The following is a 15429-nucleotide window of genomic DNA, read 5'->3' on the forward strand; positions in this document are numbered from 1 at the left end:
GGCCTCACTTTTCAACTGCAGGCCTATAAAAAGGAAGTGAAAAAGAAGAGACGACATGTCAGAAGCTATTACTGGGATGGCTGCTCTCAGAAAAAAATGGCAAGAGACCTTGAGTCTCACAAACAAGAAGCTTCGTCTTTAGTTCTCCTTCTGGCACTCACAAAGGGCCTTTTGGACAACAGGGCAAGAATAAGAATGGGCAATTTTATTTGCTGACACAGAAATTGTAACATTAAGAGAAGTCATCAAAATTTTCTGCAGAGCAAATAAAAGCAGACATTCTCCCTAGAGAGATCAGCCTGTAACTTTATTTTTCTATAGTTTAGCAATCTCCACCTTATTTGAAGTGATGTTGATACATTTTTAAAAGCACAATTTGAACACTGCTGTTTCTGCAGCGACACAGATTCTGATCTTCGCTGATTGTCACTCCAAATACGGACCCTTTCACTGCTGAGGCCTTGTCTTCACACAACAAATCTACTGCTTTAATAATACTTCTGTAGTTACAATAATATAACCTCCACTGGTGTCTATATCAGTATAAAGGTACTTATACTAGTGTTGCTATTCAGGGGTGTCATTTCCTGTGGAGCAGGGGAGTAGAAGGGGGAGGAGCAGCTTCCCTCTACCATCAGACTTTTCACAGGTCTATATGCTGCACTTCCCCCTCGCTACCCAAAGACTTTGCAGCTTACAACATAGCCACATCTAGTGTTCTCTATGCTGATACAGCTCTCATCCCACCCCAGAATTTCTCTGAAAGGATGCCCCAGTTGCAATTCCTGTACAAGAAAGGCCATTAAAAATATCAGTAAAAAGCACCTGAAATCCACACTAGGGGTTGCACCAACTTAACTATTCTGGTAGAAAAATCAACTTCCTGATAGAAACAGTTAAATTGGCATAAAAATGGTGTTTACAGTTTAAATGCAGCTAAGGTTGGTAGTAAATCAAATGTGTAGCCCTTTGCAGTCTTTGATCTATATGACTGAGTGCTGGTCCCAGTCCTATTCTAAGGCCTGGGCTACACTAGCAGGGGGGTTCAAACTGAGATACGCAACTTCAGCTACGCTATTTGCATAGCTGAAGTTGAAGTATCTTAGTTTGACTTACCTGGCCTTCCTCATGGCAGCAAGTCAACTGCCACGGCTCTCCCATCGATTCCCCTTACTCCTTCTGCCGAGGTGGAGTACGGGCGTCGATTAGCGGATCAATTTATTGCGTCCAGATGAGACACAATAAATCGATCCCTGATACATTGAACACTACCTGCCAATCCAGCGGGTAGTATAGACGTACCCTTAATTTGTGTATTGGTCCTGAGCTGGCCTTCTCCACAGGGAAGAATTTCACTCATAGTGAATAGGCTGTTGGAACTCACCAGCAAAACTGTATTGTAAATAACCAAGGATCGGAAAACACACTGTTGTCTGAGACATTAACATACCTTTGTGAAACTTGTGTTACATTTGCAAATGTGCATTTATTTTTAAAGCACGATTTTGCAAAGAAAAATGGAAGACAAGCTGTTTGAATGTCATTGTGATACCTTAAACATTTGTTTCTCCACCAAACAAAGCGCAAAACAGAAGCTTGAAGGAAATTACACTAAACACTCCCCAATAGCTGACTAAGATATATAAACATTCTCAGAGAAATAATTACAACTATAGGCTGAATCCACATAGGATAGTAAATAGAACAGTTGATAGCACAGGAGAAAAAATTGATTGGAAAAAAACCCCTAGTAACTGCATTGTACAGGCTTGAATATACACTTAGTCCCCAGGCCTGCAAAGACTTATGCATGTGTTTACATTTTGTTTCAGTTGGAGTACTTGTAATGCATAAAGTTAAGTGTGTGTGTATGTCTTTGGCAAAATACAGTGTCTAGTTAAGGCAATGGGAGTCTTTCCATTGATTTCAGTGGGCATTGTACTGGTTACTTATTGAACTTTGCCACTAAGAAGCTAGGAATAATTCCTTTAATTAAAATATATTTCCTTGTTACATGTGTGAACACTGAAATATCCCTTTAAAAACAGCTGCATGTATATAAACTATAACATTTATCTTTGTTGCGCTATATTTCTGTTGCAGAAGAGCAGTTGCTGAGAGGAGGTCACATTGGGCCTCAGTGGTTGGAGTGTCTTTGGCTTGATCCTAGAACCACACAAATTAGGAAAGAGCTACTAGGCCATTCAGGCCATCTCCCTGCAAAGGCAGCACTGCTCCCTGCAGCATTTTCTAGTTCAGGTAGACCAGATGAGGCACTCCACCAGTTCACTCCAGTCAGGGGTTCTCCAGTCTCAAACACCCATAATATTTGACTGCTGATTTTAAATGAACATTGTTTTCTATATTTCAAAAGATTTTCAGCATCACAAACCCCATCAAATAAAGCTGCAGGTGTTTCTATTCTACCTGCTTGACTACAGGGTTATAGAGCAGTCCAAGATTTCATATGTTATAAGGTTAAAAAAAATGCTTATAGTTTTTATTCCTTAATCGACGAGGCACTCTCCTTGCTCATCAGGCGACTCCTGATGATTGCGCTGCTGTGTCTTGATAACTGATCCTGAAATTCTGCTGTTGTAAAGAAGTACAGGATTGGATCCAAACAACAGTCCAGACTTGCTAGGCTTAAGCAAAAGGGCTGAGAGTAAAGAGTGCTTCTGCGTATGGCACAGTGTGTAATAACATTCTCTTTCACCATCATGTAGAAGAAGAAGTTTATGTGATATGGTGTGAAACACACAAAGAACACAGCTGCACACATAGAAACCATGCGTAAAGCTCTCCGTTTTTCTCTGGTATTTTGCAAAGGCATTTCGTAATTCTGAAGCGACTCTTTTGTTTTCCAGGTACAGTATACAATAATAATTAGAGGGCCCACAAATCCTAAAAGCTCAGCTGTTGTGACCATAATCACAGAAGCTGTCTTACTGTCAATTTTCCTGACTCCAAGATCTGCAAAGCAGAAATTTGAATTGTTGGTTAAATCAGAGTTTCTCATAACTGGAAATGGTGAGCAAGCAGCCCCAACCACAATCCATACTATAGCACTAATGGTGGCATCGTACCTGCGTTTCCAGTCTTTGGCTTTGAATGGATGGAGGAGGAAGTAGTACCTTTGAATACTTATGCAGGTAAGGAAACAAATGCTTGCGTACATGTTGAGATACTTCAGGTAGAAACATAACAAGCAGAGGAATCTCCCAAAAGGCCATGTGTGGTTTATATAATAATATATTCGTAGCGGTAACGAGAGAACATGAGCAAGATCAGCTGCAGCCAAATTAATCATAAAAATGACAGCTTTGTTTTTCTTGCTGATGAAGCGACATAAAACCCATAATGCAGCACTGTTTGCCAGAAGACCAGGAATGAATATTATGGTATAAGCGGTTGCGTATAGAGAGTTTTTAAATGTTATATTAGGATCAGCACAGTTTTCTGAAGATCCGTTGCTCTGCATCTTGATTGTGTCTGAGCAATCATTTGGAACTGGATGGAAGATTTCTGTAAAGAATAAAAAGATAATCATAACATCTAGCTCTTACATAGCATTTTTCATCAGTAGATCATGATCTTCATTTTGCACATTGGGAAACTGAGGCTCAGGGAGGTAAAAGTGACTTTCCTAAGGTCTCCTAGCTGGCCAGTGGCAGATTCTGGAATGGAACCCAGAGCTCCTGAGTCTCAGTCTAGGGCTCTAGCCTCCCAAAACAATTACTGTAAAGGCAAAGACAATGCAAGATTGATCAATATTAATATTTGCATCACATGTATTACATATCTTAGTTACATTAGTACATTTTGTACAGTGTAGAGCCTAGAACATGTCCTCTGTAAATCTTCTTCTCACTCTTCAATGCTTTTTCACAAGCAGTAAGATACTTTGGGGCTTATGAAACCTCAAAGACTGTTCCCTCTATCTAAGGTATTTACCTAGTCCCAATTACCATAGCATCTGAGCACCTTACAGTCAATAACATAGTTATCCTCACGATGCCCTGGTGAGCTAGGGCAGTGCTATTACCCCCACTTTACAGTTTGGGAAGTGAGGCACAGTAAGACTAAACAACTTAGCCAGGGTCACACAGGAAGTCTGTTGCAGATCAAAGAATTGAAATTGCGTGTCCCAGGTATCCAGTGCTTAATTTGTAATGAAAGATGTGCCGGAGCTCAAGCAATTTTTTTACTTTCATAACTGATGTGGCAAGCCCAGAGGTGCCAGGGCTATGAACTGCCAAGCCCAGAGATGCCAGGGCTATGAATTTCCGAGACCAGAGGTGCTGAGGCTATGAACAGCCCGTCCCAGAGGTGCCGGGGCTATGAAGAGCCAGGCCCAGAGGTGCCGGGGCTATGAACTGCCGAGCCAAGAGGTGCTGGGGCTATGAACTGCTGAGCTCAGAGGTGCTGGGGCTCAGCTTTGGCACAAATTAAGCACTACAAGTATTAGTCTAGTACCCTAACCACTTAATTATTCTTCTCAAAGAGAGCCAGGTCCATGGGACCCTGACAAAGCTGTAACCATCCATGAAGAGAGGATTGATTTCCAAGCAACCTAGAAAAAATGCCTGTTTCTGACGGCCCAGGATAACCTACAGTCTGGGCTAGACAAATGGAATTTACTTTGTTACTGCTCACCAAACACACTGAGGTACACTTAGGATGTGGTCATCCTGGGTCTCCCCACCACCTCTACACAAACCTGGGTCATGATTTTTATTTGAGCAGTTTAATTTTGAGGTGATATTTTCCTTTTTCAGACTCTCCTTTGAATCAAACTGCAGACTGATCAGGGTGGGGTGAGGAACTTCCGATTAAATTGTTAAATTAGGTGTACTTTTCCTTCTTTAAACCAGACTGGGATTTCTCCTCAGAGGGGGTAATACAGGCAAGAAAAGTGTGGTTTGGGGATATTTCTGTACTCAGAATCCTGGGTGAGCTTGATTTACCAGCTCATCCAATGTAAGGGTAAAAATGAAAACTGGCTTCCTGTTTCCATGTAAATGTCACATGATGGCTGAAGAAAGGGATGAGATTCTCACTGCTTTTCTACATTCCTTCCATGGCTCCACTCAGGGGAGTCTCTGGCAGCAGGATTTTATTGTCTCCCTTTTGCCAGGGAATGAGGAGCACCAGAGGCACAGAGCCAGTAGGAAAGCACAGACTTTCTGCATGGCAGCTGCAGGCCTTCTGCTGATTCCCATCCCCCTATGATCCACCAGAATCCATAGGATCTTCTAGGTATAGAGGTGGGCATCCCAATGGAATGACGGTGGAGGGATTCTGTGAGGAAATTTTCTCCACCTTAACTCCCTGCAGGGAGTTTTACTGTGAGGATACAGCATTGGAGATACTGATTCACTGCAAATGACTCATTTTCTGCAAGGTACCACCTACAGGAGGCATCTGCCAGCAGAAGTGTCTCTGTAAGTGAATGCTGGCCTGGTAACTTGTAGCATGTTACTCATACATGACTAAGAAGCATATGATCTATTACAGGCTATGGTCCAAATTCACCACTGGTGTAATCATTGGCCTGCTATGCCAACAGTGCCTATGACCACCCATTTTCTATGCCAGCAGGGCCTGGGAGCAGCAGTTGTTGCTCACTCTCTTTTTTGCCCTTCATCTGAAACGTGTTTCTATTCCTCTGGCTTTTCTTTTCTCTCAGTCTTAAAGAGTAGCCCAGCAACAGACTAACGCCATATAGCACTGACAGCCACCTACATACACCCCACCCAGGAAACAGCCCTCTGAAAGGGCTGACTGAGATCAGTGGGAGTTAGGCATTTTGAAAATACCACTAACCTGCTCTGTGTCTTTAGGCATCTAAATACCTTTAGCAATCTGGCCCAGGGACTGCTGTTCTTACATGAATTTCAATTCCATTGACCTGAAATTAAATCAAAATGGGATATTTCTGTTTCAGTTACTTTGCATGCAGATGCCCCTAGGTGCAGTTAGCCTTCATTAGATTTTATGTAATAACTAAGGAATTAGAGTTCATAAGCACTATTGATGTAATCAAGCACAGCCTCCTGGCTCACCAGTGAGACCACTCCTGCTGCAGGTCTTAAAAAGAACCCATGTATTAAATAAGCATTTGAGATAACTTATTATCATCCTTGCTTCAGCAAACCATTGTCTGCACACAAGTGATTTCCAGCAATGCAGCCTTCATTTTCTAATGGCAAAATATACCTTCTTACAAGCATTCCAGGCATAAGGAAATACCTATCCCTCCAAGGTTTTCTCACTGTTTGAGTTGCTTCTTGTCTATGTAGAATCATGTTTTCTCAGAGAAAAGCTATAGGTGCAGAATGATGCAGGTCTAGCATTGCGGATGGATAGAGAATAACGGAATTTTTGTGCTATAGTTTTCATCTCGTCCTCTAATCTGTTCTTTAAATGGCCACAAGGTGTCAGATTTAGACAATGTTTCATTTCTTTTTGCCTTTTCTTTAGAGATTTCTAACCTTGCTAAGAGAAAATAAGGTGTAGACACCTGGATAGATATGGTATGATTATTTTTAAATTATGTTTTATTGGTTTTGTGTGCCTTGATGTCTTCTGGGATTATCTCAAATTGAAAAGCTTGTGTTCTGATTTTAGACAATTGACAGCAGAATAATTTCAGAGAAAAATCCCCTAACTTCTTGATGTTAGGGGAAAGTCCTGATTTAGGGAAATTAAACAAAGATAGCTGTTCAGAATCATTGTGGGCACAGCCACATGGTTACAAAAATACCCTTAAAATGTGGTTAACAAAAAATAAAAATTTAAATGTCTGTATTAAATTAGCAATTGAATGATGGGCCTGTAAAAGGCTCTTTATTGATTTCAGTGGTCTCTGGGTCAGGCTCTGTATGATGAAATATGGACTAAGGAGTGTGAAGTGATTGGCAGTGCAAAATTATGGGTAATATTTATACAATAACAATGCTCAAGTATAGAGCATTCTCACACACCAATTCCCTAGACTTGCCAATAATTAATCACTTTATTTAAAACATGATAGAACTATCCTCTAAGCTAAAATACAGAAGAATCCTGCTCAACACCTAGCAGGACTGGACCCTTACTGCAAAGCTACTGACAAAGCAAGGGCACCAACAGCATGTTGCATAGCACCGGTGGCAAGCTAACATATTCCATTCAATTATCTCTTTTCCCGTATAGTGAAGACATATCACAGTAGTTTGGAAATCACGAATGAACAGTGAAAGCCTCTGCTAAAACAAATTCCTACTGGATCATTTTTTTCAGAATGTGCCATTTCAATAAAACCAATAATGAAGAAATACAATATTGACGTTTGCTTAATTGATTTGCATTTGTAAGACTGTGGCAACAAGGAAAGAAATGGTCTGTACTGGTGCACACTGTTACTTGTAGATGGAAGTCTGCAAAATATTATTTCCATGGCAATATCAAGAAAGGAATGCTCAAGCTGAGACCAGCAAGTGTAGGACTGTTATTCCTTGGCCCTACTGTTTTTTTGTTGTGCCCAGCAAGTGGTGACCAGACACTATAACTGCTTTAACTATGTTGCAAAATCTTCCCTCTAGAATTGCTCCTGAGTGTTCCTGTATCTTGCACGTTGCAGCAGTTACAGTGAAAACGGAAACCTTCACAGTCAGCAGTGAAAAGCTCTTCAGTTGAACCAAAGAGAGGCTGCCTCTGGCTGAATGCTGCTTGCAGCTTCTTAGCTGTGATAAATATGTATGTCTTGCAGTGTTATGATGCATGGCTAGAAAGGGTTAAACAGTTTGCAGGCTGAATGACCCAAAGCTCACCTTTAAAGTCATGTTAGAAAGGTATGCAAATAATAATTAGGGCCATTCATGCTAAATAGGCTTGAAATGCAAACCTATATTGTTAGATGTAATACTAATTGTGTGTATCTTAGATATTACCCGTAAACAGACAGTTCCTGCCTGTCACTATAACTATTGATTCAGAGATCAAAAGGGAATATTAACATGTGGATGAATCTTGGGCAAAATGATGTCATTGTCTATATGTCTCTTTGAAGCTTGTAATTGATTACCTAATGGATAAATTTGTCCTATGTTAATTTATGTAATGAATTACTGGTGGTGTTTAGAAAGCAAAAGGCTATATCAAAAGCCTATTGTTTAACCAGGACTATGTGGTCAAATGAATGCTAGAACACTGTATAAAATGATCCTTGGGTCCTGATTCTGTCATCTCAGATCTGCTTAAACTTCATCAGGGAAAGTTTAAGTTGCAAAACTGAGGTCCAGGTTATGCTGGTACACCCTGAATATGAGATTTGGACATTGGACTATAACCTATGAACTATTTCTGAAAGAAAAGAACTCTTTGCAGCTACAAAGCTCACCATCTGAATCTGAACCTCAATGAATTGAACTTATGTCTGTATGTATATTGATCTTTTAATCATACTCTCTACACATTTTAGTTTAGCTAATAAGAATTGGCTGTAGCGTGTATTTGGATAAGATCTGAAACACTCAGTGATATGTCTGATCCTTTGGGATTGATAGAATCTTTTCTTTTTATGATGACATAAGATTTACAGAAATGTTCATCATATTTGACGGGGTTGGATGGAGGCCTCAGGCTGGATCACTTTAAGGGAACTGTGTTGTTTGGACTTCTGAATAACCAGTGAGGTAATAAAGAAGCTGTTTTAGGCTGGCTTGGTAAATCTAAGTATTGGAATATCCACCAGCTTTTGAAGGATTGTCTGCCCCATTCTTGGCAGTTCACTCTAATTGAGTGATCACAGCTGGCTGCCTACTAGGACCCCGGTCACAAGTGTCAGTATGAATCAAATGTCCACTAATGTATTCCATTATTCCCTTATGCAGTGTTGTTGTGTAGCTGTGTTAGTCCCAGGAAATTAGAGAGACTAATAACTCGTAGACTTTAATGTCAGAAAGGACCCACAGTATGGAGAAGAGGTGAGCATCCCTCAGTGGTGAAGGAACAGGTTAAGGACTATTTAGAAAAGCTGAACATACACAAGTCCATGGGGTGGATGTGATGCATCTGAGGGTGCTGAGGGAGTTGGCTGATGTGATTGCAGAGCCACTGGCCATTATCTCTGAAAACTCTTGGCAATAGGGGGAGGTCCCACATGACTGGAAAAAGGCAAATATAGTGCCCATCTTTAAAAAAAAGAAGGAGGAACATGGTCCTCAAGGAATCCATTTTGAAGCACTTGGAGGAGAGGAAGGTGATCAGAAACAGTCAGCATGGATTCACCAAGGGCAAGTCATGCCTGACCAACCTGATTGCTTTCTATGATGAGATAACTGGCTCTGTGGATATGGGGAAAGTGGTGGACATGATATACTTCGACTTTAGCAAAGCTTTTGATACTGTCTCCCACAGTATTCTTGCCAGCAAATTAAAGAAGAATGGATTAGATGAATGAACTATAAGGTGGATAGAAAGCTATCTAGATTGTCAGGTTCAACAGCTAGTGATCAATGGTTCAATGTCTAGTTGGCAGCCAGTATCAAGTGGAATGCCCCAGGAGTCAGTCCTGGGGCCAGTTTTGTTCAATATCTTCATTAACAATCTGGATGATGGGATGGATTGCACCCTCAGCAAGTTTGCAGATGACATTAAGCTGGGGGGAGAGATAGATAAGCTGGAGGGTAGGGATAGGGTCCAGAGTGATGTAGTCAAATTGGAGGATTGGGCCAAAAGAAATCTGATGAGGTTCAAAAAGGACAAGTGCAGAGTCCTGCACTTAGGACAGAAAAATCCTATGCACGGCTACAGGCTGGGGACTGACTGCCTATGTGGCAGTTCTGCAGAAAAGGACCTGGAGATTACAGTGAATGAGAAGCTGAATATGAATCAGCACTGTGGCCTTGTTGCCAAGAAGGCTGATGGCATATTGGACTGCATTAGTAGGACCATTGCCAGCAGATCAAGGGAAGTGATTATTCCCCTCTTTTCAGTACTAGTGAGGCCACATCTGGAGTATTGCATCAAGTTTTGAGCCCCCCACTACAGAAGGGATGTGGACAAATTGGAGAGAGTCCAGTGGAAGGCAACGAAAATTATTAGGGGGCTAGGGCATGTGAGGGAAGGCTGAGGGAACTGGGGTTATTTAGTCTGCAGAAGAGAAGAGTGAAGGGGGATTTGATAGAAGTCTTCAACTATCTGAATGGGAGTTCCCAAGAGGATGGAGCTCGGCTGGTCTCAGTGGTGGCAGATGACAGAACAAGGAGCAATGGTCTCAAGTTGCCGTGGGGGAGGTCTAGACTGGCTATTAGGAAAAACTATTTCACTAGGAGGGTGGTGAAGCACTGGAATGTGTTACCTAGGGAGGTGGTGGAATCTTCATTCTTAGAGGTTTTTAAGGCCCAGCTTGACAAAGCCCTGGCTGGATTGATTTAGTTGAGGTTGGTCCTTCTTTTAGCAGGGGGTTGGACTAGATGACCTCCTGAGGTCTCTTCCAACCCAAATCTTCTATGATTCTATGATCATCATCATCTAGTCTGGCCTCCTGCACATTGCAGGCCACAGAACTCACCCACCCACTCATGTAATAGACCTGTAACCTCTGGCTGAGTTACTGAAGTCCTCAAATCATGATTTAAAGACTTCAACTTACAGAGAATCCACCATCTACACTAGTTTAAACCTGCAAGTGTCCCTGTCATAAGCAGATTGTTAAGGGTTAATGTCTCTTGTACCTGTAAAGGGTTACAAGAAGGGAACTGGACACCTGACCAGAAGACCAATCAGAAGACAAAATACAAGATTAGCAAAAACAGGTGGTTTAGGCTTTTTGATTGTTTTTACTCTATTTGCAATTGTGGATCTGGCTGGTTAACTTTTATATGTGTAGTTGCTGGGAATATTCTGATTTGTATTGGTACTGTGAGGGGAAAGTCTCTTTTTGGTGTCTGTAAGCTATAGGACCCTGTAATATTTACATCTTGAAGTTATAGAGATAATTCTTTACTTTTTCCTTCCTTTAATTAAAAGATTTCTTTTTTTTTTTTTTTTAGAGAACCTGATTGATTTTTTCTTCCTTGTTTCCCTTGTGTTATTCCAGGGGATTGGGATAACTCACCAGGATGGGTTGGGGGGGGAGACGGGAGGGGGAGAGATAGAATCTCCCTTTGTTTTCCTTGAATCTGTTTGCCTCTTTGTGGAAGGGAAGGGAGATGCTTCTCTGTATGGTGATTTAGAGGTTAGATCAGTATCTCTCAGGATAGCCCAGGGAGGGAAATTCTGAGAGGGGGAAAGGTGGGGGGGAATGGTTTATTTCTCCTTGTTTTAAGAACCCAAGGGATCTGGGTTCTTGGGGTCCCCAGGGAAGGTTGGGGAGGTCAGAGTGCCCCAAAACACTATATTTTTGGGTGGTGGCAGTGCTATCAGATCTAAGCTGGTAATTAAGCTTAGAGGATTCAGGTGCTAATATCTCATTTTCTGAACTCTAAGGTTCAGATCTGTGAAGGAATGCTATGATAAGGTGTTAGCGGTGGGATAGATAAGAATCAAAAAGCCTAAACTGCCTGTTTTTACTTACTATATGAAAAGAAACTTAGAGAGCCTGTAGTAATGTCTGGTCTCTCTCAGACCCTCCGAGAGAAGAACACACAACACACAAAGAACACACACAAAAGCTTTCCTCCACCCAAATTTAAAAGTATCTTGTCTGCTGATTGGTCTTCTGGTCAGGTGTCCAGTTCCCTGCTTGTAACCCTTTACAGGTACAAGAGACATTAACCCTTAACAATCTGCTTATGACAGTCTCATGCCGCATGTTGCAGTAAAAGGTGACCCCTACCTCCCCAGGGTCTCTGCCAATCTGACTCTGGAGGAAAATTCCTTCCCAGCCCTCAATATGGTGATCAGTTGGACCCTGAGCATTTCAGCAAGATCCACCAGCCAGTCACCTGGGAAAGAATTGTCTATAATAACTCAGAGCCCTTGTGATGTTCCCCTGGTTCCAGATAACTCTGGACCAGTGATCTGCTAGGTCACTCCAATCCTCGACTCTGGGAGCCGAGCCAGCCTTACCCTGCTCTGCTTTAGGAATCCCCGCTCCTGGGCTGTTCATGCACAGCCTCTAGCATGTAAGCTGCTTGGATTGTGCAACCAAATGACACTAGCCAATATATCCAGTCCCAGACACAACCCTAGGAACCTCCGTCTTGCGGTGCCCAGTTATGCCCACTGGATGCTGCAAGCTTATACGAGTTCATCAATTTAACAAAGAAATTGATATTTACCAGGCTTATTATCCCAAGGGGAGTCTCTGATGCACTTCAAACCAAACACACTGCTTCAGGTAGAATAAACAAACAAATGTATTGACTACAAAAGATAGATTTTAAGTGATTATAAATAAAAGCACAATAAGTCAGGTTTGGTCAATGAAATGAACGCAAAACGCATTCTAAGCTGATCTTAACACTTTCAATGCCCTTACAAACTTAGATGCTTCTCACTACAGGCTGTCCGGTTGCCTTTCAGCCAGGCTCGACCCTTTGATCAGCGCTTCTGTCACTTGGTGGTGGTGATGTAGATGGGGGTAGAAGAGAGAGAGAGCATGGCAAATGTCTCTCCCTTTTATCACGTCCTTTCCTCCTTCTTGGCTTTGCCCCCCCTTTAGAGTCAGGTGAGCATTACCTCACTGTAGTCCCAAACTGACCAAGAGAAGGGGAGGGTGACTCTCTTGAGAGTCCAACAGATCCTTTGTTGCTGTCTAGGCCAGTGTCCTTTGTCCCTGGGAGGCTGGGCTGGGTTTGTCCCATACATGCCCTGATGAGGTGTTAACTGCCCCTCTGCTCTTGGAGAGTTTTGCCTGGGCCTCTGCTCCTGGAGAGTTTTTTCCTGGTCTTGTTTTAAGCCATGAGGACACATTTTCAGCCTCATAACTCTATATATGAAATTACAACCTATAAGATTACTATAACAACAATGCTCAGTGCATCATGAGCCTTCCGAAGACACCCGACATGACAAACTTTGCATTGGATACCACACAATCATATTATAAGGATGAACATGGGGGTACATGGTGTTTCCTCAAGGTACAGAGCATCACAGCCCTCCCCATCTAGTGTCCCATCACCGGATGTTGGAGGATATTTGCTGCTAGCTTTCACAGACCAGCTACATACCATGGTAGGCAGTGTCATCATAGCAACCCCCTCAATATCAAGATCAGTCTTGGAGTCAGTCAGTTAGGTTAATGGACTACTCCTACCTTGTTTGGTCCCTTACAATATGTGCAGACTACTTATGCTAAACAATCTGATTCACTTGGCATTTTGCTGTGACACAAGGAATATCTTTCCCAGACCTGGAGAAGAGCTTTGTGTAGTTTGAAAACTTGTCTCTTTCATCAACAGAACTTGGTCCAATAAAAGATATTACCTCATCAATCCTGTATCTCCATTATTCCACTGGTCACTCATGCTGATAGGGAAAAGTATGGCCCTGAGGATTTCACAGGAGCCTAGGGCGACCAGACAGCAAGTATGAAAAATCGGGACGGGGGTAGAGGGTAATAGGAGCCTATATTAGAAAAAGACCCCAAAATTGGGACTATACCTTTAAAATCGGGACATCTGGTCACTCTACATGGGCCGCAGCTATGTGCTGATTGGGCCGCAGGTTGAGAGCCACTGCTTTATTCCTTTTAAAAAGAAAACCCCAACATCCTTATTTCATATGCTAAAATCTCATGTGAAAGCTAAAGGTGTCTCCCACTCGAGTCTGTGGCAAGACTGGCTTTGCATGCTAACTGACTCACTGGAAAAGGAATTCCCTTTTCATTTACTTAGCTTTGGAACCCAGCTGTGCTGCTGAGTTTTGTCTGTAGTTACCTTCAGGATGCACAAACTTGGTCACCAGCCACCGGACAAGGGATTGCACTATTAAGTTCCCTCCGATGTCTAGCCACCTGTTGGAGCGATTGCCACGGTAGTGAGGAGACTTAAATAAACAAGCTTTAGAAAGCGTGATTTAAATGCATCCATCAGAGATCAAGCTATGTCTAATCCAGTTTAATAATTGCAAACCTAATCCACGCTGCAGTTTCCGTATCAGTGGCAATTGCCTGATAGTCTCTGAGAACATTGAGCCCCACTCTTCAGACTTTTGTCACATTGTATTTTCCACCACCCAGCTCAAAGGAACACTATAATTCTGCTCTCACAATTCAATTACAAAGCCTCATAGATTACATATAAACAGCAGCTGGGACAAGGAATCTTTTCAGTCTAATAAAAATCCTTCTCTAGATGAAATAGCAGTCTGCTGGAATTTCCGTTACCATCAAATACAATTTAAAAATAAAAGAGTTGTGCTGATTTTGACTCTGAAATTATACCACAGAACAAAATGACCTCTTCTAACAACATTTGATAGTAATTAAGGCACTATTAATTGCAAGAGCATAAAATTTCACTCTCTCAGGCACCAGTGGTTTATTACAACTACTACTTTAGCTCTTCCATGCTTGCAAAAATTTGGCGGGCAAACATCAAATCACCAGACTGCTTTTGCCTGTGCTTCTGCAATCTCTGTCTGTAGCTTTATCTTGATGGAAAGGCTATCTTGAGAAAACACTCACTGCAAATTTTTTTTAATAATATAAAGTTAGTAAAACAAAGAGCGCTGCAACAAATTTATCTCATTGTAATTTTCCTGCTTTGACAAGAGAATGGCCACGATGAAAAGCACAAGGAAAGCATTATTTTAATGTAGCATATTCCAACAGTGCAGGTTCATTAGTTTTTGCTTTAATACACGAAGTCAAAGCTTGAAAAAAAGCCTTACCGTATTGCACAGCAATCCTGCTGATAACTGAAGACTCGTGCAGTTAGAAGAGGAAGTAAAATATGAAAGCTTGTTTACATCTCAGAAAGTAACCTGAATGACGCCACTGACTGGTTGAAATAAGGTTAGACTGTGACCGCATCCAATGCAGCTGTAACAAACTTCACTGAGCACATATTTGGACTGGTGTACACAACTCGGACTATATACATGCTTGAAATCAAGACGCATCAATCTCACGTACACTGTGGCAAACCCTGCAAAGTGCTTATCACCTTAGGAGCACTCGCAACTCTCATTGCGATCTATTCCCATTAACTTCTACACTATTCCATTAGCTCTCATGGGCTCTCTCTCCAGGACTGTTCCCGTGCAGCCTCCCAATGTCACCCTTCCTCTCCCAAGAGCCAGGCTGCCACGGGAGACCAGGCAGAGCTATCACCCAGGATGAAAGCTTTTCTGTGGGCCAGGAGGGTTCCTTCCTCTGTAGGTCTCTGAGCCTGGGATTTGCATCTCCTGCCCTCCTCTACAGGCCAAACTCTGAACTGATGTTTACAGAGTTCCCAGGGCCTTGCCTCACTCTCCAAAGGGAAGTTAACATTT

The 15429-nt window shown here is 42.1% G+C and overlaps 1 protein-coding gene across 4 annotated transcripts; it reads right to left on the reverse strand.

Moving 5' to 3' along the window:
- Positions 1 to 1309: 1309 nt before the first annotated feature.
- Positions 1310 to 14899, reverse strand: LOC115657801 (putative P2Y purinoceptor 10). Of its 4 annotated transcripts, none has more exons than XM_030576047.1 (3): positions 14827 to 14899; positions 5827 to 5911; positions 1310 to 3525 (listed from the first exon to the last, which is right to left on the reverse strand). In XM_030576047.1, the coding sequence occupies exon 3, from the start codon at positions 3479 to 3481 to the stop codon at positions 2501 to 2503; it is 981 nt and encodes a 326-aa protein (XP_030431907.1). In that variant the 5' UTR covers positions 3482 to 3525; positions 5827 to 5911; positions 14827 to 14899; the 3' UTR covers positions 1310 to 2500. The 4 variants fall into 4 exon arrangements, with proteins under 4 accessions (XP_030431907.1, XP_030431909.1, XP_030431908.1 ...); XM_030576049.1 differs by lacking the exons at positions 5827 to 5911; positions 14827 to 14899 and adding exons at positions 13420 to 13501; positions 13597 to 13633; XM_030576048.1 differs by lacking the exon at positions 5827 to 5911 and having other exon boundaries at positions 14827 to 14860.
- Between the last annotated feature and the right edge of the window lie 530 nt (positions 14900 to 15429).

The sequence above is a fragment of the Gopherus evgoodei genome, chromosome 9 (assembly GCF_007399415.2).
Source record: "Gopherus evgoodei ecotype Sinaloan lineage chromosome 9, rGopEvg1_v1.p, whole genome shotgun sequence".
Taxonomy (NCBI): Eukaryota; Metazoa; Chordata; order Testudines; family Testudinidae; genus Gopherus; species Gopherus evgoodei.